The sequence below is a fragment of the Triturus cristatus genome, chromosome 1_2, assembly GCF_964204655.1.
Source record: "Triturus cristatus chromosome 1_2, aTriCri1.1, whole genome shotgun sequence".
NCBI classification, from domain to species: Eukaryota; Metazoa; Chordata; class Amphibia; order Caudata; family Salamandridae; genus Triturus; species Triturus cristatus.
This window is the reverse complement of record NC_140580.1, coordinates 261572469-261599413: the sequence shown is the minus strand read 5'-3', so window position 1 is coordinate 261599413 and position 26945 is coordinate 261572469. Positions and strand designations below refer to the sequence as shown.

The 26945-nt window shown below is 52.9% G+C and overlaps 1 protein-coding gene across 1 annotated transcript; it reads right to left on the bottom strand.

The window, feature by feature from the left end:
• On the bottom strand, positions 1-26824 carry LOC146867128 (uncharacterized). The gene is made up of 3 exons (XM_085603580.1): positions 26756-26824; positions 1315-1490; positions 1-736 (listed from the first exon to the last, which is right to left on the bottom strand). Exons 1-3 carry the CDS (start codon positions 26793-26795, stop codon positions 344-346), a joined length of 609 nt encoding a protein of 202 aa, XP_085459706.1. The 5' UTR covers positions 26796-26824; the 3' UTR covers positions 1-343.
• Between the last annotated feature and the right edge of the window lie 121 nt (positions 26825-26945).

Below are 26945 nucleotides of genomic sequence, written 5' to 3'. Positions count from 1 at the left end.
CTCGGTATATAGGGTTTTATTGATACAAGTTTTCTTTTCGTCCGGCTGGTTAGCCTTTCCCTTGCAAAGGTCGCTGGATCCGTGGTGGGGGGGGGCGGTGTCCGTTGAGCGCAGGGTTGGTTCGCTCCTCTTTCCCTCTGGGGCTTCGTCCGCGGTTCCGAGGATGGTTCTCCGGATGCCCCCAAGGGAGAGAGAGATAAGGGACGATATTAGCTTTGTGAGGTATAGGCGCGCAGCCCTAGCACCAAGGACCGGGGAGTGAGGAAGCACCGTAGGTGTGATTAACTAATAATGGAGTGGCAGAAAGGTGAGGGGTTTTTACAAACTAAAGACGTAGAGGGATTTACGGGTTGCTCGAGTGATGCGGGTTCTCCCGCCTTCCCATCCAACCCGCTACCCGGTCCCGTACCTGTCCGAGCCACGCTCCTCCCCTGGGAACGTGGCAGGGCGCTTCACGGAGTCCATAGCCGCCGGGTCTCTCGGCTCTCCTTCCTTCTGTTTCCTCCGATGTCCTCTCTCTCGTTCCGATATTCTCCTCCTCACCGTCGTTCTCTGTCTCGCCTTCGTCCTTCCTCCCGGAATCGCCGTCCGCCCACTTCCTGGTTCCGCCTCCTTTTGAATCTCCCGGCTTCGTGACGTCGTCCCTGGGCGGGGCTTGAGTCCCCAGATCGGTCCAGTTAAAGGGCCCGGCCATGGCCGGCTGAGGCTGTTCTTCCATGTCCGTTGCCCACTCGTTCTGTGGAGAAGGGAGAACGTTAGGGACCCTGGTTACCGGTGTCCACCAGTCTGTACCCTCCTGTGTTCCCGGTGCTGCCCGAAGGGCCCCGTCACAGTTTTTAAGAAAGAGAAAAAAAAAAAATTATAATAAAATAAATCAGCGATCACTTAAAGTGAGTGTAGGTGCGCTTTTGCTGCCACTTCTGAAGTGAAATATCGTACCTGATCTTTATTAACCACTTTCAATTTTGCTGGGTTTAATAAAAATGCCTGTGCACCTTTGTTCCTAAATGGAGTGATAAGTTGCCGTAGCTGCCATCTAGCCTCAACTGTGAGTGGACAATAATCTGGTCGGACAAAAAATTCAATACCTCTGCCTATCTTTTTACGATCAGGGCGAGCCAGATCGTAAAGGGCCTCCCTCGCTAAAAAGTTGCTGATAAAGATTAAAATTGCTCTAGGACGTATATTGCTAGACCCTGGTCTAGATCGGGGGGTAAAAGGAAACCTGTGGGCCCTCTGTATTTCTGACTTCCAATTCCAGTGTGTTAGCATTGGAAAAGCTTCTGTGAATAATTCAATAATAAATTGCCGCACATCTGTCCCTTCAGCCCCCTCAGGAATGTCAATAACGCGTAGGTTGTTCCGGCGTAGTCGATTTTCCAAATCCGTTAATTTCCAGAGCGTGTCGTCTTTTGTGGCTTGTAGGGACTCAGTAGTGGCTTTTTGGGCGACCAGTTCATCCTCTAAAGATGAGATGCGAGCTTCAGCTTCTGAAAAGCAAGTAGTAAATTCAGTACAAGATTTTTCAATTCTTCTGACAGAGTTTTGCAATTTACGATAAGCACCTTGCATACGCTGACCCTCGGTTCTAGTTTCTTCCCTATGGGCATGGATACTCTGATATATATCCGCTAATGATATATTTTCAAGATTGCCCGTACTGTTCCCAGGCACATATGTAGAGAGACAGTCTTCAGCCACAGCACCACTTACTCCAAGTTGTGTAGTGAAGGAATAATCACAATGTAAGCCTTTAGTTACATCGCTCCTTGGAGAGTGAGGGCTAGGCCCCTTCTCTCTCCCATCTTTCTTCCGTACCGTTTGAGGGCTCCTTTTATTTGACTGACTTTCCCCTGATTTCTCCAACGCTCGGCCACGTCTCGCATGTGTACTTGCATTGTCTGAAAGCTCAGGTTCTCCCTCCGATGCGTCAGAGGTATCAGAAAGTGAAAAAAAGTCCCCAGAATCAACATCTTTAACTACATCCCAGGTATTGAAGCTGGCAGTTTCTGGTAGGTTAGATACAGACTCTCGACGGTGATCAGCTATGCTCATCTGTGCTGTGGTATTTTCCTGCACCGATTGCTGACTTTCTTCAATATTCAAACCACTGAAGGGATCCGCTAGAGGATCCGCTGGCATTGCTATTAAAGTCGGAATGATCACTGGTGAAGTAGATAACACCTCTGGGTTCAGAGTATTGCCAATTATATCCTCTGTTGAACCCTCTCGCAAAGATACATTGCTACCCCCCGCTGTTGTTTCCAACTGCAAGACGCCCTTTTGTAAGTTATCAAGGCTAGGTTGTTTAGAGTCAATGTTTTTTCTGGGTTTATGTGGGAGCCGGCCTCGTGGCGTGGTCCTGTTTCCCCGCGCTAAGCCGCACGAGGTCCCATGCACCTCGGGGCTCCTCCATTTTGGATTACACGTCACTCCACGTGACCACCTGCGTGACCCCGCTTCACCCGGCCTCTGTCCCAGCGAGGCCTGACATCAAGGCGCCAACCCCTGGCCCGGGGGATACTACAGGAACCCTTCCCACTCCCGGCGGAGGGCAGTATCGATGGGACCCCCAACCGTCCTTCCACACCTAGATGCGATCACCCCACAGCTCTCTGGGGCCTGGCGCCTCTCCTGCTGGGCGTCTGGCCGCTCCCTACTCGGCCTCTCCGCCCCCCCCCCGGGCGCAAGGGTTCGGACATCAAAGGGCTCCAGTCCTATATCTGGGGCGACCCGACAACAGGACAGTAGTTGTATCCTGGAGTCAAGAGCCCTGCTGATCGGATCGCGGCTGACCCTACGGAAGAAGACTCACCTTGAACCCACCCTCTGAGCCCTGCTGACGACGTCGCGGCTCCACCGTGCTTAAAGACCTTCCCGAACCTTTGGAGCCCTGCTGACGCTGTCGCGGCCCGACCTTGTTGAACATTACCATCAGAGCCCAGCTGACCTCGTCGCGGCTCGACCGAAGCGGACCTACCACCGGAGCCCTGCTGACTGTGTCGCGGCTCAACCTAAGCGGAACTGCCACCCGAGCCCTGCAGACGCCGTCGCGGCTCCCCACGTCCGAGCCGCTCTGAGACCAGCACTCAAGGTCTGGCGCAGAGCCCTCCCGTACTTGGTTGGTACTAAGACTGTCCCGCTACCCTATCCCTCTAACAGACATTGAGACTCTTATAGGATCCCTCGATCCCACTGTAAATATTGAACATACTACTGCTGATAAAGAACCAAGTCACGTAACTGATATTGAGTCCTGTGTGGTGGTGTTACTGGGCCTAGTACGATCCTAGGAGAAAGACCTCCCCGAGGGGGCTTCTCAGCGGCGCTCGGCTATAACTTTGCAGTAGGAAGGTGCCCCGGAATAGTCACTCCGACTACCCGGGGGTCCTCCCTCCAACATTTGGTGGCCAGCGACGGGATCCGAGCCAGACGCAATCGTACAGGCAAGTAACGCACCCACTACCTGACCAGACGGAAAAAGAAAAAGGGAACCATGGACGGCCAAGAAGCAACCGTGGCCGCAACCTTCCAGTTGGAAAAACTGGAAGAATACACCCACAAAGAACTCAAACAATTCTGCAAGGACAAAGGGATCCCAACCACAGGATTGGGCACCAAGGAGGAAATGCAGAAAGCCCTGAAAGCCTGGGCAGAACCCGAGCCGAAAGGACCTCGGCCCGGGACGGAAACCTGCCGACCCCAACCCCGACAGATGGGGAGCGAACCGCCCCAGAAACCAGCCTTTCCCACGAAGAAATACGAGAACGGGAAAGGGTCCGGACACACGAAATGGACCTCGCCCGACTCCGGCTGGACGGTGAGCTCCTACTGGCGGAGAAGAAGATAGCCTTGGAGCAACTACGGCTGCAAGAGGAAATCGAGGAAAAGAAACGGCATCGGAAACTAGAGGAGAGACGGCTAACCCTCGAGCACGAGAGGAGCCTTAAGGAACTTGAACTAAAAGCTAAAACAGGGGAGACCAGCAACCCCGGAGCCCGGGACGCTCTGCCCCTGACCGAGCCAAAGGTTCACATCCCCAAGGATGTCGTCAAGGAGTACTATAAAAATGACGACATCCAGCAATGGTTCCGAGCGTACGAAGTAGCAATGACCTCCCATCGGGTACCTCGGAAGGATTGGGGTGCCGGCCTATGGGGGAGGTTCCTCAGCGAGGGCCGGGATACCCTGCTGCAACTCCCCGACGCGGTGATGACCTCATACGACCACATGAAAGAAGCCCTACTCACACGCTACGGACTATCAGCTGAGATGTACCGGCAACGCTTCCGGGACTGCAAGAAGCTCCCCGGTACCACATGGGTCGAATACGTGTACTTCTTCAGCCGAGCGTTGGAAGGATGGATAAAAGGAAGCAAGGTCACCTCATATAATGAACTGTTCGACCTCATTGTCTGGGAGCACCTCGCCAACAACTGCTTTGTTGAACTAAGGCAACACCTCCTGGACAGTAAACTGACCGAGCCCCGGAAGCTCGCCGCCGAAGCGGACCGATGGGTCAACACCCGGGTCCCCCGGAACCCCGTGGGGGACTACACACGGAGTACCACGGGACCTCCCCGCCAGCGAGGCGGCGGAGGGGGGTCCCACCGCAGTCGAGAATTCCCGGCCAGGCCGCCCCGAAGCCCGCCACGGGGTCAAGCCACCAACCACACTTCCCCGACCCAGGGCCGAAGGGGGACCCCTATCGCACGGCCTGGACCACGACCGACAGTAACCTGCTTCGGCTGTCAGCAGACCGGCCACTATGCGAGTGACCCGGCCTGCCCCGTGAACCGACGGAACGGGACCGCTGGGCCCCCTCCCCGACAAATAGCCGCCGCAGCCCTGAGGGAGGGAGAAGACGAGGAGGAAAACCACGACGACGGGTCCCCCGAGTGGGAACCTGCTGCCATGTCGCTTGTATGCCTGGGCTCCCGAGAAATGGTGCCCCGAGCCGCCATCCCAAGCAACACCCAGAAGTACCAACAGTGGGTCACCATCAATGGGCGACGGGCCGAGGCCCTCTGGGACACTGGGGCCAGTGTGACCGCTGTCCGCTGCCACCTGGTGACCCCCGAACAAATCCTGCCGCATGTCCTATGCCCTGTCCGGACCGCGGACAACACCGAGAGCATGTGCCGGATGGCCAGGATCCCCTTCGAGTGGGGAGGAGTGTCCGGCACCCTAAAAGTAACTGTCCGCGATGACGCCCCGGTGGACTGCCTCCTGGGGAACGACCTAGAGAGCTCACCCTGGGCCCAGGTGGAACGCCAAGAGCATCTGGGAATGCTAGGACTACCCGAGTGGGCCTGCGCCACCACTCGGTCCATGACCGCCCAACCAGCCGCTGCCACGGCCCCCGACCAGCCGACGGGCCCCGAACTATCACCCTCCTCCGGCACGGAGGAACCTGACGAGGAGGCCGGTCCATCCGAACTTTCTCCCAACGGGGCCGCCCCCCTCAGCGAGATCCCTGAGCTGGCCCAGTGGCGCCACGACGGGGGCCCCACCCGCGAACAATTCCAGCAAGAGCAGAAGGCCTGCCCGTCCCTCGAGGGGGCCCGACAGGAAGCGGCCGCACAGGCTGCGGGGGACCCCACGGGAACCCACTGGGTTTATTGGGACAATGACTTATTGTATAGCGAGCAGAAAGTCGCCGAACTAGGGGCCGGCCGGGTGCTGGTGGTCCCCCTCCGATTTCGAGAGTTCCTCCTGAACCTGGCACATGACGTGCCCCTCGCCGGACACCTCGGGCGGGACAAGACTTACAGCCGCCTAGTGACCCATTTCTATTGGCCCCGAATGAGAAGAGACGTGGACCAGCACTGCCGGTCCTGCCCGACCTGCCAAGCTAGCGGGAAGACTGGGGGACGAGTGAAAGCCCCCCTCCAACCATTCCCAGCCGTCCACACCCCGGTCGAACGGGTGGGAATCGACATCGTGGGGCCCCTCGACCCCCGAACCGCCCTGGGGCACCGCTTCATCCTGGTACTGGTCGACCACGCCACCCGGTACCCCGAGGCCGTCCCCCTCCGAACTGTGACAGCTCCAGTGGTGGGCCGGGCCCTGATGGGCATCTTCTCCAGGGTGGGGTTCCCCCGAGAAGTGGTGAGCGACAGGGGTACGAACTTTATTTCGAAGTACATGAGATCCCTCTGGCAACAATGTGGGGTCACCTATAAATTCACCAACCCTTACCACCCCCAGGGGAACGGACTGGTCGAGCGGTTCAACAGAACCCTGAAGGGGATGATCAAGGGCCTGGAAGAGCCCCTGAGGAGGAGATGGGATGTCCTGCTGCCCTGCCTCCTGTTCGCCTATCGGGAGGTACCACAGAAATCCCTGGGCTTCAGCCCCTTCGAACTGTTGTATGGGCACCCCGTCCGAGGGCCCCTCAGCCTGGTCAAGGAGGGCTGGGAGGCGAACGTCCAAGATGCCCCCCCTGACGTCTACTGGTACCTCCTGACCCTGCGGAACCAGACTCGGAAGTTCCGGGCCCTGGCAGAAGCCAACCTCGAAGCCAGCCAAGAAGACATGAAACGCTGGTATGACGAAAATGCCTCAGCCATCGAGTTCGAGCCGGGCCAGCAAGTCTGGGTCATGTCACCCGTGGAACCCTGCGCCCTGCAGGACAAGTGGACCGGGCCCTTCAAGGTAGTTGAGAGGAAGAGCCCCGTCACCTACCTGGTCGACATGGAGTCCCCGAGGAACCCCCTCCGGGTCCTGCACGCCAACCGGCTCAAGCCCCACTTTGCCCGAACTGAACTAAGCCTACTGCTGGCTACCGACGATGGGGGCGAAAGTGACTCCGAGCCCCTACCAGACCTCCTGGGGTCCTCGGGCCAAGACGGCTCCTTGGAGGGCGTCCGCCTCTCCGCCACCCTGACACCAGAACAGCGCCATGATTGCCAGAAGCTGCTGCAACCTTTTGCTGCCCTCTTCTCTCTCACGCCCGGGGTGACCCCCTGGTGCGTCCATGACGTGGACACGGGGGACAGCCCCCCTGTACGACACCGCGCTTATAGAGTACCTGACCGAGTCCGAGCCTGCATAAACACCGAGGTCGCCAAGATGCTCGCCCTCGGAGTCATCGAGCCTTCCGACAGCCCGTGGGCCAGCCCGGTAGTCTTGGTGCCGAAGGCCGCCGCCCCCGGCACTGCCCCCGAACTCAGATTTTGTGTCGACTACCGGGGCCTGAACGCAGTCACCAAGACCGATGCCCACCCCTTGCTACGAGCAGACGAGCTAATCGATCGCTTAGGGGCCGCAAGCTACCTAAGCACCTTTGATCTCACCGCTGGGTACTGGCAGATCAAGCTCACTCCCGGCGCCCAAGAACGATCAGCCTTTTCCACCCCCGATGGGCACTACCACTTTCGGGTAATGCCCTTCGGTATGAAGAACGCCCCAGCGACCTTTCAGAGGCTAGTAAACAAGGTCCTGGCCGGACTAGAAGCCTTCAGCGCGGCCTACCTCGACGACATTGCCGTCTTCAGCGACCACTGGGCCGCGCACCTAGGGTACCTTGGGGAAGTCCTGGCCGCTCTCCAAAGAGCCGGGCTCACCATTAAGGCCAGTTAATGCCAGATCGGTCAAGGATCTGTGACCTATCTGGGCCACCAGGTGGGGAGTGGCCAGGTGGCGCCCCTCCAGTTAAAAGTCGACCCCATCCAGGCGTGGGAGCCCCCCGCTACCCAAACCGCTGTCCGGGCCTTCCTAGGCCTCACAGGCTACTACCGACGATTCATCAAGGATTATGGCAGCATTGTGGGCCCCCTTACAGAACTCACTTCAAAGAAACAGCCCAAGGCGGTGCACTGGACGCCCCGCTGTCAGACCGCGTTTGATGCTTTCAAGGCGGCCATGTGCGCTGCCCCTGTGCTACAGGCCCCCGACTACAGCAAGGAATTTGTAGTCCAGACCGATGCCTCGGAGTACGGGGTCGGGGCGGCCCTCTTCCAGCTGGACGCCAAGGGCCTCGACCGACCGGTGGCCTTTATCAGCCGCCGACTGCTGCCGCGAGAACAGAGGTGGAGCACCATCAAGCGGGAGGCCTTCGCTGTGGTATGGGCTCTCAAGAAGCTCCGGCCCTACCTTTTCGGCACCCACTTCAGGGTCCAGACTGACCACCGGCCCTTGCGGTGGGTCATGCAAATGCAGGGCGAGAACCCCAAGCTGTTGCGCTGGGCCATCTCGCTGCAAGGGATGGACTTCACTTTGGAACACCGGCCCGGCAACGACCACGCCAATGCTGACGGCCTGTCCCGATTCTTCCGCCTCGGTGAGGAGAACCCCCAAGGAGAGGGGTGACTCTCCCTGCCTTCAGCTGGGGGGGACGCATGTGGAAGCCGGCCTCGTGGCGTGGTCCTGTTTCCCCGCGCTAAGCCGCACGAGGTCCCATGCACCTCGGGGCTCCTCCATTTTGGATTACACGTCACTCCACGTGACCACCTGCGTGACCCCGCTTCACCCGGCTTCTGTCCCAGCGAGGCCCGACATCAAGGCGCCAACCCCTGGCCCGGGGGATACTACGGGAACCCTTCCCACTCCCGGCGGAGGGCAGTATCGATGGGACCCCCAACCGTCCTTCCACACCTAGGTGCGATCGCCCCACAGCTCTCTGGGGCCTGGCGCCTCTCCTGCTGGGCGTCTGGCCGCTCCCTACTCGGCCTCTCCGCCCCCCCCCGGGCGCAAGGGTCCGGACATCAAAGGGCTCCAGTCCTATATCTGGGGCGACCCGACAACAGGACAGTAGTTGTATCCTGGAGTCAAGAGCCCTGCTGATCGGATCGCGGCTGACCCTACGGAAGAAGACTCACCTTGAACCCACCCTCTGAGCCCTGCTGACGACGTCGCGGCTCCACCGTGCTTAAAGACCTTCCCGAACCTTTGGAGCCCTGCTGACGCTGTCGCGGCCCGACCTTGTTGAACATTACCATCAGAGCCCAGCTGACCTCGTCGCGGCTCGACCGAAGCGGACCTACCACCAGAGCCCTGCTGACTGTGTCGCGGCTCAACCTAAGCGGAACTGCCACCCGAGCCCTGCAGACGCCGTCGCGGCTCCCCACGTCCGAGCCGCTCTGAGACCAGCACTCAAGGTCTGGCGCAGAGCCCTCCCGTACTTGGTTGGTACTAAGACTGTCCCGCTACCCTATCCCTCTAACAGACATTGAGACTCTTATAGGATCCCTCGATCCCACTGTAAATATTGAACGTACTACTGCTGATAAAGAACCAAGTCACGTAACTGATATTGAGTCCTGTGTGGTGGTGTTACTGGGCCTAGTACGATCCTAGGAGAAAGACCTCCCCGAGGGGGCTTCTCAGCGGTGCTCGGCTATAACTTTGCGGTAGGAAGGTGCCCCGGAATAGTCCCTCCGACTACCCGGGGGTCCTCCCTCCAACAGTTTAGATTTGCTGGCCGAGAATATAGTAGGTACCGTTCTTTTCCCCCCTGCCGGATTTCTTTTATCAACTACAGGCAGTTCTTTTATCTTTACCTGTCCGCAGCCCACTGCTCCAGGTGTACTCTCACCAACACCGGCCCCGCCGTTTTCTGTGTCTGCGGGACCGCAGGTTCTACCGCGCACAGCCCGCAGCGGCATCCTGCTAGTAATCCAGTCAGCTCCGCCTCCGAAATGGAACAGCCTCGCGGGACGCCAAGCAAGTGTGTAGAATCGCCGAAAGATCGCCAGGGGGGTAGCGTACAGCCGGAAAAACCGAAGCATTCCGTGTGGTGTTACTGCAGCAGGACTTAAGCTAGTATCTCGCCAACGCCGCTCTGCAGCCAGGAGCCGGAGGAGCTGTGATCTCGCTCAGCCGAAAGGGACGGCCGCCATCTTGCCTCTCTCTGCCCAGGTTGAAATTCAACCAGTGCAGCTTTTTGGTCATACCAGTGCTTCTGGAGCACCTGGCTGGCCTCAAGATTTTTGGATGCCTTTTCCATGTACTCAGCCATTCTGGACCTTAGGCCAAGTACATAGTCCACAATATCTTGTTTGGGTTCTTGAAGAGGCTTCTCCCAACCCTCTTTTACAAGACAGAGTGGTCCCATCACAGGATGGCCAAACAGAATTTCAAAGGGGAAAACCCCTACTCCCTTCTGTGGCACTTCTCTGTAAGCAAAGAGCAGGCATGGTAAGAGGACATCCCATCTCCTTTTGAGTTTCTCAGGGAGCCCCATAATCATACCTTTCAATGTCTTGTTGAATCTCTCAACAAGGCCATTGGTTTGTTGGTGATAGGGTGTAGTAAACTTGAACTGCACTCCACACTCTTTCCACATGTGTTTGAGGTAAGCGACATGAAGTTGGAACCTCTGTCTGAAACCACCTCCTTAGGTAAATCTACCCTGGTGAAGACACCAATAAGAGCCTTGGCTACTGCAGGAGCTGTAGTAGTCCTAAGTGGAATTGCTTCAGGGTACCTAGTGGCATGATCCACTACCACTAGTATGAATGTGTTCCCTGAGGCTGTGTGCCCACTATCTCCATACCTACCCTTTCAAAGGGCACCACCACCACAGGCAGTGCTAGCAGGGGGACCTTTGGGTGGACATCTGTCTTGCCACTGGCCTGACAGGTAACATAGGAGCTGACAAACTCCTTTACCTTTTGGTGCATCTGGGGGCAGTAAAAGTGGCTAACTAGCCTTTCCCAAGTCTTGGTTTGGCCCAGATGTCCAGCTAGTGGGATGTCATGAGCTAAAGTTAGGAGGAACTCCCTGTACTTCTGTGGCACTTTACTCTCCTGGTGGCTCCAGGATTGGGGTCACCAGGATTGGGGTCTCTTGCCTCAGTGTACAGTAATCCCTCTTCCCAATAAACTCTGTGGGTACCACTGACATCTCCCTTTGCTTCTGAAACAGCTTGCTGCCTCAGGCTTTCAAGAGTGGGAGAGTCTTGCTGCCCCTGGCACAGCTCTTTCCTAGAGGGTCCCCCTGGGCCCAAGAGTTCAACCTGGTAAGGGTCAAGCTCCATAGGCTCAGTTCCCTCTGGGGTGTCCAAGTCCTCTCCCTGAGGAGAGGGATCCTCATCCTTTTTCTGAACAGAAGCTGGTTCCCCAGTCTTCCTACCTTTTCTCTTGGTAGGTTGGGCCATTCTTTCAGGCTCCAACACTATTTTTTCACTCTGCCTTTTGCTCTGTGCTCTTGTTTTTACACACACCTATTCAGAGATATCCAGCATTGCTGCATGGGTTTTTAGTTCAACCTCAGCCCAGACTGAGGTTTCCAGGTCATTGCCACGCAGACATGCAGCTGGTAGCTTTGGAGAGACCACTACCTGTTTCAGGCAAGTAACCCCCCCAAGTCTAATGTCACCATAGCCATTGCATGGTTAGTGGTAACACTGTCAGCATTGGTGACTGGGTAAGTACGCCCAATCAAATATTGCTCAGGGGAAACCAGAGTGTCTCTCACCATAGTGACACTGGCACCTGTATCCCTCAGAGCCTCTATCCTAGTTCCATTAATCCAAGGGTACTGTAAGTATTTCTTTAAGTTGGGTGGCCACACAGCTACAGTGGCAAACTCAACTTCCCCCTCTGAAACTAGAACTGCTTCAGTGTGCAACCTGATTTGCCCTGGGCACACTGTTGATCCCATCGGGAGACTGGCTACACCAGGAGTAGCTGTAGCTGCAGGACCAGGGGCCTTCTTGCTAAGGCAAGCCTTGTCTCCAGTTAAGTGTCCCGACTTCATACAGTTGTTACACCAGGCCTTTGCAGGATCAAAGTTATTCCCCTTATAGGGCTGTGGAGTATAGGGAGTGTTTTGGGACCCACCCCCCTGTGCAGGTTTTTGAGGCCCTTTAGAAGACTCAGACTTTTTATCTCGGGGACTCTCACCACCTTTACCCTCGGGGGGGGTGTTTGTGATCCCCTTCTTTTGGTCACCCCCAGTGGTTGTCTTGGTCACTCTAGTCTTAACGCAGTGGTCTGCCTTCTTTCCCAATTCTTGGGGAGAAATTAGACCTAGGTCTACCAAATGCTGATGTAACTTTTCATTCATGCAATTACTTCAAATATGTTTCTTCATAAACAAATTGTAAAGTCCAGTAAAGTTTGCACATTGTGTCCAGTTATTCAACCATCTTGTGTCTTTACTGAGTTTTCTACAAAATCAATGCCGTTATGGTTTTGGGTTGTGTGAGCCCCCCTGAATCTAATTCTGTACTCCTCAGTGGTGAGTCCAAATCCCTCAGAGTTCTCTTCATGAGGTCATAAGACCCAGCATCTGGCACAGAGAGGGTCAGGAGTCTGTCTCTGCAGTTACCAGAGAACAGTCTCTACAGGATGCCCCCCAGAGAGGTTTTTTCACCTTTCTCATGTCACAAGCCCTCTCAAAGGCTGTGAACTATTAAGTGATGTCATCACCCTCCTCAAATTTAGGGACAATCCCTTTAGGGATTTTAGGATCATAAGATTGCTCTTTATCCTTATTATTTGGATTGCTGCCACCATTGATGGGTGCTTATCCTTTCTTAATTTTTCTAGAGCCAGGAGTCTGGACTCTAGATCCAATATTTTGGCCAGTCTTGCTTAAAGGCTGTCCTCCTCATTGAGGCTGCCCTCAATGTCCTCACCAGGACCTGAACCACCTGTGTGGCCTCTAGGTCCCCAGAGGTTAACTCTTGGAAGTAAGGGTACAGGGACCCTTTCTTCCCTAGGAAGTGATGGAGGTGGGTACCTATCTCCATCCTCCTCACCTCCTTCCTCTTCTGCTTGGTCATCAACATTCTCAGAAGGGTGGGCCTTAGCATACTCATCCAACAGCTCCTGGAGCTTTAGTTTGGTTGGATGTGGGCCCATGGGTATGTTTTTAATTCTATAAAAGGACCTTACCTCCTGAAAAGACAGGTGAAGGTAAGGGGTGAGGTCAAGCTCCTCAACCATGTCCTGTATGTCATCATGGTTATCTTCACTAATAGCTGGGTTCTTACTTTGAGACATTCTAACAAAAAAAGGTCTAACCCCTCTACCCTTGGCTATAGTGACTTTTTATTTTGTAAAGAAGGCCCTAACAAGACTTTTAGTAGTAATTTCAGATTCAGAAGTCTAAAGGCAATTTAAGAGTTCTGTCGTGTGATCAGGTGGTAACCAAGTAGTCCAACAAATGCAAGTTGTGTATCCCACCACTGATCCACCAATGTAAGAAACTGGCTGTATATATACTACATCAAAATTAGGTATAGTATATATAGAGTTCAAGTGTCCCCAGAGGTAGGCAGAGGTTAAAGTTAGATAGAACCTTACTCTCTGTTTGTGGTAGAGTGGTCAATTAGTAAGGCAGTATCAGAGGACAGTGTTAAGCATTTGATGTACACACTCAGTCAGCAAATGAATTCATACACTCAAGAATTGAACTCTAGGCCAATTGTTTTTGTAGAAAAATATACTATTGTTTATTTTTAGAACGAAGCAAGCCTGGCACAGGTAAGCATTAAATAATTTTCAGTAATAAGTTACCGGATATAGAACAGTTTGAAAATGCAATAGAAATTGAACTTTGTTTGATTTACTGGGGAGCAGTAGTATGCAGCACTTAGCAAATACAGTCCATTGAAATGAATAGGCTTTTTCAGTAAATTACAGGTAAGTTACTTTTCACGTTACTTTTCTAACTCAGTGCTGGATACCTAGATTCAGCACTGGGACATTTCCTGCAAACAGGTAAGTAAACACGTTTTGGTTATTTATTTGATTTTTTAAGAATATTTTTAGATTTCAAAACTCCACACTTAGAAATTTGGGAGAAAAGGTGTCAATGTTATCCTATGAAGGGAAAACAGGTTAACAGTTCACAGGTAAGTAATCGACTGTGGGCGTTAAAGTTCTGGGGGTAGACTCAGGGGTCCCCCAGGGTCAGTAATGCACTGTTGTTGTACCTTCCGCAGCCCTAGGGCGGCCAGGTGCAGAGTGTTGAGGCCCAATGTTATCCAACGGGGGATAGGGGGCCTCCGGTTGGTGGCTGCTGGCAAGCAGGCCACTGGGTTGTGGGAGCAAAGCTCCTAGGGTTAAGGTCAGGGCAAATGGGGAAACAAAGTAGCACAAAATGTGCACACTCAGCGGCACTGGGGCGGCCGGGTGCAGAGTGCTGTTTCGACATCGGGCGCCCTGTTGTTTACTATGGAGAACCTCCGGTTTGCAAAAGCACTGCAGGCAGGGAGACGAAGGATTTCTGGGTGCGACCACCACTTGGAGAGGTAAGTTGGGAAGTTAAGGGTTGGTTAAGCACCGTCGGTTTGGGCACACAAGGCCGTGGGGCGTCGGGTGCAGGGGTGCCTTTTGGGGTCAGATCTTCTTACCAGCTCCTGGTCGCTGTTAGGGAGGCCTTCTGAATTTAGACTGCAGGCGTTGGCTGGAGGCATGAGGCTGGTCAGGGCTCGCCGGATCTCAGGTCAGGACCGCTAGGGGGACCTCCTCATGGTGTTTTTCCACTCGAGCTCGGGCCGGGTCCGGGGGGTGCAGAGTGGGCTGAATTTGCAGTGTCCGGCCCGAGCCAGAAGCTGCAGTTTGAACAAGTCCGGTGTTCATGGGAGATTCAGTCTTTGAAGAGAAGGCAGGCAGGTCCTCCGGGGTTTTTGAGGTTGCTGGCTGCAGGACACACCGGGATTTCGCAGGAGCAGGTTCGAGGGGAGACAGGCCTGTAGGGCTGGGCCAAGTCAGTGGGCGTCGTCCTCTTGTTAGCTCTGCACGGCTTTTCGGTCCTTCTTCTTATCTTCTTTTCTTGTCGTTTCTGGATCTGAGGAAGCAAGGTTCAGGGTGCCCCCTAAATACTAAATTTAGGGGCGTTACAGGTAGGTAAAGGGCAGGGACCAATGGGTCCCTTCCCTGGGGTGGGTACACCCCCTATTCTGCCACTCTCCAGTGGGAGGGGGGTAGGAGCCTGTCCCAGGTTGGCTGGGTCCCCCCATCCTCAAGATGGCGGGGACTCGAGTTTGTGCTTCACCTCGCCTCCCCCAGCTGAGAGGTGGAGTTGGCAGAGGTGGGCACAACTCTCTTCCTCACTTGTTTTTCCCGCCAGTTCTCCCGCCCAAAGTGGGGGGTAGAACCAGCGGGGACCAGTTGCTGAAAGCAGCAAATGGTCTGGAAAGGCTCACAAAGGGGAATGCCTTTGAAGCTTCTCCTTCTTGAACCCTATCCATCCTGGGGGAGGAGGCTTGGCACCTCGTCCCAGGATGTGCATTGCTTCAGGCCCCCGAGAGCAGTAGTGCTCGACCCAGGGGTCCAGAAACAAGTCTGGTGGTGGCAGCCTAGGCAGCCACTCAGTCAGGTCACTAGAAGTTGGTCGAGTTTCAGGGGGCATCTCTAAGATGCCCTCTGTTGTGCACATGACATTAAATCCCACAGTGGCATCAGTGTGGGTTTAATGTGCTGAGAAGTTTGATACCAAACGTCCCAGTCTTCAGTATAGCCATTATGGTGTTGTGGATTTCGTAATGACAAACTCCCAGCACCATATACTCTTAATGGCAGCACTGCACATACAGTGCCCAGCAATGGACCTGGGCGTTGTAGGGGTACAGGGCTCATGCACCTGTACCCTCACCACTGCCATAAGGCACCCAGATAGAGGGGTGACTGATGTATGCCAGGGCAGTGGTTTGTGGTCATGGCACACAGGGATGTGTGCCATGTCGACTCTTCACTTTGTTCTGCACCAAGATGCAGCCTGCAAAGGCAGTGTGTGAATGTCAGAGTACAGGGCCTCTAAGGGTGGCAGAATAAGTGCTGCAGCCCTTAGAGGCCTTCTCTGGTCACAGTGCCCTGGGTACCTGTGGCACCATTTACCAGAGGCTGACATGTGGCCAGAGATGCCAATTGGGTTTAGGCTTCAATGCAGTTTTAGGGAAGGAACATAAGCCCTGGACACCTGATTAGCAGGAGCCCAGGGTACACTCAGTCAAAGAACATCAGCAATTCATCAAAAAGTGGGGGCATACCATGCAAGAAAGGGGCACTTTCTCATAGTAATGTATAGAGAATCTCTGAGTGAGCTGTTGGTACTGGATGCCCAAGTCACTTTCCCCTGGTTGGCTCATATTCAACCATGGCTCTTTGATCTAGGTTTTAGTAGATTTTGGATGACACCGGAATCAAAACGCGAGATTAAGCACATATTCTGGAACTTTGTCAGGTACAAATTAATTTCAGATAGTACACTGAGAAGACTCACTACACAATTCCTCCAGTTTAAAATGACCCCTTGTTTTGAGCCATTTTTGGACGAAATAGAACCACAACTGGCAAAGTGTTTATATCTGAAATTGAAATACAAAATACTGCAGATAAACACTTTCACCTCCAAATGGGTAACGCCACAATTGATTTCTCACTTGGAGTCCTCTTCGCCTTCCTCCTGTGAATACCTTTGTCTCAGCATCTCAAGTAATAACCTGCCGGTTTGCAAACTTCACACTTTATATCACCCCCCGGGAGACAATCTCCCCTTCTTCGAGCAAATAATGGAAATCATCTCTGACAATGTCGACTCAGCCGTGTCCCAAATCTTTCTTGGTGACTTCAACCTTCACTAGTCTAACCCCAATGACCACGTGGTAACTTGCCTTAAATCATTCTTAAATGATCAAGAACTGATTCAGCACTGTGACCAACCAACTCATAATAAAGGAGAAACTCTGGACCTCATTATCTCAAAAGGACAGACCATCACATTGGATACCATTACCCCTTGCGATTGGTACGACCATCACTGCATCCTCTTTTATATTAACAGGGAGGTGTCGATGAGGAAGGGTCAACCAACGAAATCAAAGATCTGGAAAAGGGACCTCAGATCAATAAACTCTGATGAACCAGCAGCCCACTGTAAATCTGCCCTCGCCTCCCAAGCTGACCTGGTTGATGTTCAGTTCCTCACCAACTCTTACAGCTCGATCATCTCCAACATCATGGATGACATTGCTCCACTCCAACAAAAAAATACCTCAACCAAAGTATCCAAACCGTGGTACAGCGACAATTTAAATACATAACGCTGCAACCTTAGGGCAGTTGAATGTTCCTGGAGATCCAAATTCTCCTTGGACCAACTAAAACTCCTTAGAGATGTTAGGAGCTTCTACAACAAACAAATCAAGAGCGCTAAAGCAGACTACTTCAGACACCAACTTGATCAAGCTGCTAACCGCCCCAAGAAACTTTTTGAATTGGTCAAACAGCAATCAGTGGTAGGTTCAAACCACTCTGACTTCGGAGGCAGCCCACCCTCATGCGACGACCTAGCTGCTTTCTTCACTAAGAAATCAAGACTCATCACCATTGAACTCACCTCCAAGAAAGCTCTCCTGCCATCCCCGCGTCCGCACCACCCCTTGACCTCTTAGAAAAGTGCAAACCTATCAGCCTGAACACTAAGAACAATGCGTCATGGGGCACCTTTACCCCAGTCAGTGAAAATTACATCTACAAGATTCTTCAGAACATCAACCCATCTAACCATTTCAGTGACCTATTGCCCCCAACCATCTTCAAAGAAATCAAGAATGTACTTATCCAGGGGCGTGGCCAAGCCGAGCACGAAGATGGCTGCCTAATCTTTCGGCTCCGCCGACCGAGCTCCAAATCCATCCCAATATCCGTTTATTTGTCCCCAAATCATAGCAGAACTGCCACAAGCTGTCTCCGGAAGGGCCAGACAACCTGTCGATGCCCGTTGTGACCTCAGCGGAGCAGCTGAGAACCGGCTACGCGACCTGCACCATCTGGCTGGACAGGGCCGTGGGAGCTGCCGCGCGGCCTGCCAGCTGTGAGTAAGACCAGTGACAGAGACCTTCTGCGCGTCTGGAGGGCTGAGAAATAGCGTGCGGCACCCCGCTGCTACGAGTGGGAGGACCCCACCCCACTGCTATGAGCGGGAGAACCCGGACTGTGGCTGTTGCTTGCCGCGAACCTCGCGGGGCAGCGTGAGCGCCGTTGAGGACCCGGCTCTGCGGCAGACTGAAGACCAGAGGGGCAGGTGGGTGCGTCCTTGAAACATCGGCGGAGGCGCAGATGGTGGCCTTTCTCACTACAGGCCGTGGCTAGGGAGCGAGTGAGAGAGGTGGGTGTCCTGCCCCATGCTGGTTGAAGTGTGCTGCGGCAGCGAACTGCACTTTTGATCTCCTGGGGGACCCCACGCGGCCCGTGTACCCGGGATTCGGCAGAGTTGGAACCGCGACTCCGTGGTGGCAGTGACCGGCGGCATACATCTGAATCTGTTCTCCGGGCCCGTGCAGGTCGCGCTGCGACTGGCGTTGGAAGACTATCTTTGGCCTGTGATATATGGCGTGACTGGAGCTTGACTATAGGGGCTGTGGTGACCCCCAAGAATGCCTGTGTCCTCGCGCTGAGGCCTTGCGCAGCTGGCTGCCATTGCCACCGCACCAGCGCTCATCGACTGCCGCTGACCGGCTCCTGTTGAACAGACCTTTTTCTCCCCCTCTGCTGCCACTGGTGCATGGCCGTGGTACACACCCCGGGCGGCCTGATGCTGGCCTGAATACGTTCTGGGGCTGGAAGGTCGCTGTAGCGCAACACTAGTGATAACGTCCTGGTCCCCCACGGACTATCTGGTGCAAAGGGAGGACACCGGCGACTCCATTCCTAGCCAATACTTCTTGGTCTTTGCGTCCATCATAAGGGAGTTTGACAGGAGAGTCCTACATCCACCATGGCGGGGGGTCGCGGTTCAAAAGCGGCCCTCCAGGCCAAACTGACGAAACTTGCCTGGGACGGGGGTTCCGGCTCGAGCCCTAAAGGAAGGTCCACCACTTCCGACAAACCGACGGAGGGAATAAGACGGACCCGACATTGCAGGACATTCTTGACGCCATTACTACCGTCCGCACGTCCTTGGAATCACGGATCGACACAGTCTCCACCGAGGTGTCTCTCATCAGGGAGGAGATGCGCACCATGAGCTCCCGACTCAAAGATGTCGAAATAAAGGCGAACTCCCTGGTAGAAGATACGTCCAAGCTGCAGAGGAAGGTGGAGGACCTGCAAACGCATGCCGCAAAGCTGGAGGCGCAGCTGGATTACTACGAAGGATGGTCCAGGTGCAACAACGTACGTATAATTGGTGTGCCGGAACGTGCGGAAGAGCCGTCCATGGACCTCTTCGTGGAAGACTTGATCACTAACTACCTCAAACCATGTGGGCTCTCAACTTCTTCTCAGTGGAGCGGGTGCAGCAGGTGCCTGGTGTCCGACCGCGGCCTGGAGCACCCCCACGGCCGCTTCTCGCACGGATCTTTAACTTCCGCAACAGGGATGTTATCCTGCAATGTGCCCGCTCCGCCCCACCAGTGGAATTCTAGAACAGTCGCATCACCTTTTTTCCGGACTTCACCCTCAAGGTGCAACAATGAAGCTTCCTGGAGGTTAAGAAGGCACTCCGTGACAAGGACGTGAAGTACGCGATGATGTTCCCGGCCAAGTTGAGGGTGGAATTGGAGAGAAAATCCTGGTTCTTCACCACTCCGGAGGAGACCTGGGACTGGCTGGAGGGATGGCGAATGGTGAGTCGCCGTAGCCATCATGCCCGGGGTGCGAGGATGGACGATGATACACAAGCTTTTGGTGGAGGCACACCGCAAACGGACTTGATAGAGGCTGCGGGTGGTGCCGAATAACTGGTCTGTATGCTTTTTCCTTTGGAGGGTGGACAGTGAGCATCGGGGTTTGATTTAACTGCGCAACTGTTTTTGTGGACCTGAACTCCTACATGTGCCCCGCAGACCATGTGTGGGAATGTGGGGCGTATGCCTGGCCCTTGACGATGTTTTTGATGCAAACATGTTTGGCTGTTCTGGTTCATTATTGGGGCAGATACTGATTCTTTGGGGATGTGTGCTTGGTTCGGCCATACGGTCCCGCAAGTTCTTGGAAGGGTGGGCGATAGGCACTCTGCTAGTTTGGGGGGCGGGAGGTTATGTTACCGCCAAGCAGGGAGGCAGGGTGGGGGGGTTCGGGGAGTACACGTTGGGGATGTGGGGAGGGTGGGGGGATTGTTTTGGGGTGTCATTGTTAGTATTGTTTTTGTTTTGGCATGTCTCCTTCAAAGGGTCTCGAAAACAAATGGTGACGGATGGGGTGGTTTACCCCCATTGGCCGCAGTATTCTTGGTATTGTTTTTGTTTCAGATATGTCCTTTGTTTTTGTTTTTGTTTTGTTCCACACCAGTACACGATATTGTTCACCTCGCCACTCTCCTACTCCATTCACTGGTCATTGGCATATGGGGCATCCACCTAGGCTGCTCACACCCATGCTTGACTATCCGTCACTACTTGATTCCCACTAGCTGGACGTGATGACACGTAGTTTGACACTTAATTTGTCCACTTGGAATGTTAATGGATTGGGCGATAAAATTAAGAGGGGCATTGTGTTGCAGTACGTTAAGCGCAACAAGCTTGACCTGGTGTTATTGCAGGAGACGCACCTGATTGGCAACTCCTGTGGCGCCCTGAACAGAAAAGGGTACAAAATGGTGGTCCACTCTGGCTTTACCTTAGGCTCCAGGGGGGTGGGGATTTTACTTTGTAAGGGTTGTCCCTACATCATCCATAACTCCTGGACTGACCCCCGGGGCAGATACGCTGCGGTTTCGGGCACCTGGGAAGGGCGTGTTGTTAACATCGTCTTGTTTACACGCCCCCGGACAGCAGCACCCGACGCTACGTGAGTTAGGGACCCTGTTGCTGGACCTGCCACTCGGGGTGTTGGTGTTGGGAGGGGACTTCAATCTCACGATGGATGGTTCTCTGGACCGCCTTCCTCCCCGAGAGGAATCATCAAGAGGATCACAATTGTCCGAGTTCGCGAATGTTTTGGGGGTGGTGGATGTCTGGCGGTGGTTCAACCCATCGTACACCCGTTTAACGTTCCAATCCAGGGTGCATGGTAGTCAGTCGAAGATAGACTATTTATTCACTCATGCCCAGGATGTTCATCTTTTCACCAGGTCCAGTTGCCTGGCCTGTGGAATCTCCGATCACCCCCCCGTCCTGGCAACTCTGGGGTCTCGCAGTGGAGGACGACCCCGCTCCATTTTCGTACATCCGTGGGCACTGAAAATTCCACACATCAGGGATGCTCTCTGCAAGGACGCTAAATATTATTTTGCTGAAAATGTTGGCTCTGTCGACTCTATGGGGGGCCTTCGGGGCGGTCATTAAGGACAGGGCTTTATCACTCATGGTGGGACACAGGGCTGAGCGGACCAAGAGAGTATCGGAATTGGAGGCTGAGGTCTCGAGTTTGGAGGAGTCGGTCGCCCGAGATCCTGACCTCGCTACACGCCACAGTCTTGCACTCAAGAGATAGGACTACCGACAGCTTCTCTTTGAGGATGGAGCGGCGTGTTCGCTAGCCTCCCAACACCGGATTTATGAAAGGATGGGTAAGCTCTTGGCGTGGCTTGAACGACGGGAACAGGCTGCTAGATGGGTCAGCACGATAGCAAACTCGGAGGGTACCCTAATTACTGACCCCCAACACATAGCTGACATATTTGCTAGTTATTACGAGGAGGTATACACTAGTTCTCCCAATTCTCAGGCCTCCCTGTCTCCTGACCTTCTAGTTATGCTCGATATCCCTACTATTTTGCCGCAAGACAAAAAGACCTAGGAGGCAGACATTACAGTGACGGAGGTTCAAAAGGCCATACAAGATGTCCGTTCCGGGAAGGCTATGGGCCCCAACGGGCTTCCCATTGAGCTATTTAAGCCCATGTCAACACTATTGGCTCCCCATTTGCTTAATCTATACACTGAATATTTTGAGTCAGAGATCCGCACTGCTGCAATAGTGGTCATTCATAAGCCGAACAAACCCGTTGAGGAGTGCAAATCATATCACCCTATATCCCTTTTGACAGTTGAGGCTAAGATTCTGGCCAAACTTTTCGCGAATCGCCTCCTCCACTTTATTGCCGACTTGGTCTATACGGACCAATCTGGGTTTATGCCAGGGAGGAATATGGTCCGGAACTTACGTCGGGTACATGGGGTCCTTGACATGCTTCACAACATCGAGGAAGACGCAATCCTCTCGTCGTTGGACGCCTCGATGGCCTTCGACACCATTGAGTGGGATTTTCTTTTCGCCGTTTTGGCCCATCTGAGGCTCAGACCCAAATGTATTAGTTGGATTTGACTATTGTATACTTACCCTATGGCTCATGTTGTTGTAAATAATCATCGCTCCGCCACTTGTTCGCTTCATCGGGGCACGAGACAAGGCTGCCCCTTGTCGTCGTTGCTTTTCGCCCTTGTCTTGGAACCGCTTGCGGTGTGGGTCCGGGGTGATCCGGAGATACGGGGGCTTAAGTGGATGGCATATCACGAGGAACGTATCTCGCTGTATGCCGACGATATCCTCTTATACCTGGCCTCCCCTGCGCGGTCGCTGCGACAGGTGCTCCACATTTTTCACATTTTCGGCCCCCACTCTGGATATCACATAAATTGATCTAAGTCCCAGATGTATGCGCTATGGGGTTCCCCCCCGGCGAGTCCTCGGGGCTTTAATATCCCGGTGGCACCTCGGGGTTTTCGGTACTTGGGCATTTTCGTGACTCCTGACCCCGATCTCTTTTTCGAGCACAACTTACTCGGACCTCTCCAGCGTTTCAAATCAGACGTTGTGGATTGGCGCTCTCTCCCCCTCACTCTTCTTGGACGAGCGTCCCTTTTCGCACTCCCACGCTTTCTCTATGCACTACAGAATACCCCTATCCAGATCCCAGTATCTTATTTTTGCCAGATCCATGGAATATTGCGGGGACTGCTATGGGAGGGCCGTACGCCGCGCATCGCAATGAACAAGCTTACCATGGGTTGGTATGATGGGGGCATCGCTTTACCGGATCTCAGACTATATTACCAGGCGTCCCAGCTGGTGGTAGTCAATCGCTGGGTGTTTGAACCTCACGACGAGCCTAATTTCCGCATGGATCACTGGCTCCTGGGACGGGGCGGTTACAACAGGGCACTTTACACCAACCCCCGCAAGCTTAATTTAACTGGTCCCACGGCGCGCACAGTCGAGATTTGGCATGAAGTCACCATAAAATCAGGATGGCGCGGGCGCCTGACGAAGGCGACCCCCCTGTGGGAGCCCGATGTTTTAGGTAATCTCAGTGCTTGTCGAGGGTTCGACAAGTGGGATTTGATCAGAATCTTCACGGTCAGGGATATCTGGGTCAAGGGGAGGCTAGCATCGTTCCCAGAGCTCCAAGCTAAGTATCAACTGGCTCCGTCAGAGATGTTCAGGTACTCATAGATTACTCACGCGGTGTCCTCAGCCCTACCTAGAGACAGTCCTCTCCCCGACTCGTCCCCTCTGGAGGACCGCCTGTTGTTGGAACCCATGGACCGTAAGGCCATCGCGCTCACCTACAAGAAGCTGGTCAACAATTGCCCGACCCGATGTTGAAGCTTAGAGAGGGGTGGGAGAGAGATTTGGGAGAAATAGAGGACGACATGTGGCGGGGCGCTCTAGCTTCTCCCCAAGAAATAGCCATCCATAAGCGCATGCGACTGCTCCAGCTCAAGATCCTCCACCAAGCATATTTTGATGCCAAACTCCTGTTCCGGCTAGGTAGACGTCCCGATCCACTCTGTCTCCAACATTGCAATCAAGAGGGTACTTTTTTCACGTTTTATGGGACTGCCCACATATTCAGGACTACTGGGCGAGGATCTCCCGTCAACTTAAGAGGGTGGGAGGTAAATCCCTTGAGTTGTCTTCCCAACTATGCCTACTTAACATATGGGCCTCTATGGGCTTCATTATAGCGAAGCGGAATATTACACGACACTGGGGTGTGGCTACGGTCCCGTGCCTGGTTGACTGGGCAAAGGACATGGATACTGCCATGGTGGCTGAAAAGTCAGTATTCAAAGGTCGAGGTTGCCCCAAAAAGTAGGACCGGAAGTTGGGGAAATAGAATAGGTACAGAGGGGACATCTGCATCTCCCCAATGGTGGAATTCCGGAGAGACAGACGGGCGCTGATGGCCCAGTTGACGGCGGAGGTGCTGGCTTCTCCCCCTTAGCGGTGACGTTCTGGATCTCTTCAACCCCCGCTCCCTGTTGCTGTCGGTTCGTACTTTATGTATAATTTGGTCTCTCATTACTGCCCGGAAATGTATAAGGAGTACTATTCTGCATGGACCCCCATTCCACTATGGGGTGAATGGCACTATGTTAAATACACGTATGTACTGGAGGGGGTATTTCTTACAGTGACTCTATTTTGTATGTACTGGTCTTTGGTTGGTGTGAAAAAGCAATAAAAAGATTTATATAAAAAAAAAAAAAAGATTTGAACAAAAAAAGAATGTACTCATCCCCGCCTGGACAAGGATTGTAAACGCTTCTTTTTCACAAGGCATGATCCCAGACTGCCTAAAAGCAGCTCAGGTGTCACCTATACTTAAAAAACCTAATGCAGATAAAGCTGACCTCAATAACTTCCGCCCTATCTCCAACATCCCCACCCTAGCCAAACTTCTAGAAAAATGCGTACAATCCCAACTCTGTGCTCACATAGAGAACTTCCAACTCCTTGACCAGCATCAATCCGGCTTTCGGAAGGGGTACAGTACCGAATCAGCTCTCACTCACGTTATGGATGACATTTTAAAAATGCTTGACCAAAATGATTCCTGCCTCCTAATCCTCCTTGACCTTTCCTCCGCTTTCGACATGGTTAATCACGACAACCTCCTATCCATTCTGAAGAACAGGATGGGTTTCTCGGGTCGGGTGCGACAATGGTTCTCGTCCTTCCTCCACCACAGATCACAAAGAGTCAAGGCTAACCACTCCCTCTCCCAGCCCTCTCCAGTACTCATGGGTGTCCCCCAAGGGTCAGCCCTATCACCTATCCTCTTCAACCTTTTCCTGGAACCATTAGCTAATTCACTAAATTCCACGAACATTCTCTTCCATATGTATGCGGATGATACGCATCTTTATTTGAAAATCTCATCCCCGGATAACATCATCTCACTCAACAATACCCTAACGTCTACCCAAACTTGGTTAGCTGAGAACCATCTCCTGCTCAACACCTCCAAAACTGAATTCCTTCTCATCTCTCCTCCGAACCACATCCCCAAGCTAGACCTTTGGCTGAATCACCTCACCGCTTTCAACTGCACCCCTCTCATCATAGACTCAGCCAAATCTCTCGGAATCACCCTGGACAAGCACTTGAATATGAAAAATCATATTAGCAATGTGTATAAGGGAGCTAATCACTTGATGAGGACACCTAGAAATATCAAACCATTCCTTCGACAATCTGATTTCAAGCAGGTGTTCTAAGCGCCTGTCTTGCCAAAACTAGACTACGGCAGCGCTACGCTCTGTGGTCCTCCCAAATACACCCTGGCTTCACTAAAGGCATCACTGAACGCTGTGGCTAGACTGGTTACAGGTACCAAATGAAATGAGCACATATCCCCAGTCCTAAAATCTCTTGAATGGTTGCCCTACGAAGCTCGAATTCAGTTGAAGATTGCCATTCTGACGCACAAAGCCCTGCATTTCAAAGCTCCTAGGTACCTAGCGCAAAAGCTTGAATTATCCTGTGGTGGTAGAGCCTCAAGAAGCGCTAACACTTTCCTCTTGAAACCACTCATCCTTAGCAAAAAGAGAACTTGTCATCGAGCCTTCTCTGGCGATGCCCCAAAGATATGGAACTCTCTTCCACCGGAAGTACGCAGAATCTCAATGACGGCTTTTAAACTGGAAGCCAAAAGATTCCTAATGAATAAATTCTTACCTTAATTGGGCTAGGTTCACCTACTCGAAGTCATTGATCCTACAAACATTGTACCATCATTTGATGCTGTTCTTTTTACTGCATAGTGTGCCCCCCTTAGTATCCCGCTATATACCTGTTTATTGTATTACTCTCCTTGACTCATTTGTCTTGTAATTATGTGATTATCCCTGTTTTTTTTAATTCTCACGTTATGTCGATATCTCATTTTATGTCCTTCCTCTCATCCTTTGTAAAGTGCTCTGATATCCTTTGGGATCTTGTTCGCGCTACATAAAACTTTATACATAAATAAATAAAATATGTCAATTGGGAGTAGAGGAGGCTATTGCACATGTTCTGTTTTTTGTCCAGCGAATAAATTGCCAGAAGGAAATTGATAAAACCGATTGGTAGGTGCCTGAATGTCAGGAAACTTAATGAAATGCTGCGAATATTAAAAACAGACAATTTATGCCTCATTGTATTTGGGCTTAGCAGATTCCTACTGACCATCAACTTCACAAGGAAAAAGAGAGGGCAAACATTTAAAAAAAACTTTAATAGCAGGACTCGGGGCTGACGCTGTACTTAGTGACCACTGTGTAGTACTTAGTATTAAGTGGCCCGGTTTAAAATAATTCAAGTGGAACAGCTATTTTAACCACGTATTATACTGATGACCTCGAATCATTCTTTATGAAGATAATAATTTTGCATACTAGAAAAAGGCTGACTTGACATGCACTTGCACTTTTAAGAATCTTTTTGATAATATTGAAGATGGCCAAACAACTACTTTAGTGGGGAAGGAAAACTGGAAATGTCATTGTCTAAGTTCATGTAGTATTGATATTGAAGATGATAGTTTTTGTTTAATAACTTTATCTGTCATGTATTTTATAAGTCTGTTAGGAAGTTCCGCAGTTAACCCCCCCAAAGCCTTCAGGGGCCAATGGACAACTCACCTTGGTTCCCGTGTGTGGCAGATGTGGAGGAAAGCCCCATAGCAATCCAGACACTAACAATGGACTGTCCTTCCCCTTCCCAGGGCGGAGCTACGGTGGTTCCGGGATCGGAGCCAATCCAAAGCAGGCACGTGAACAAGGAAGTCCAATCCGGAGTCCTGAGGGAAGACGAAAAGGAGCCGAAGACAGC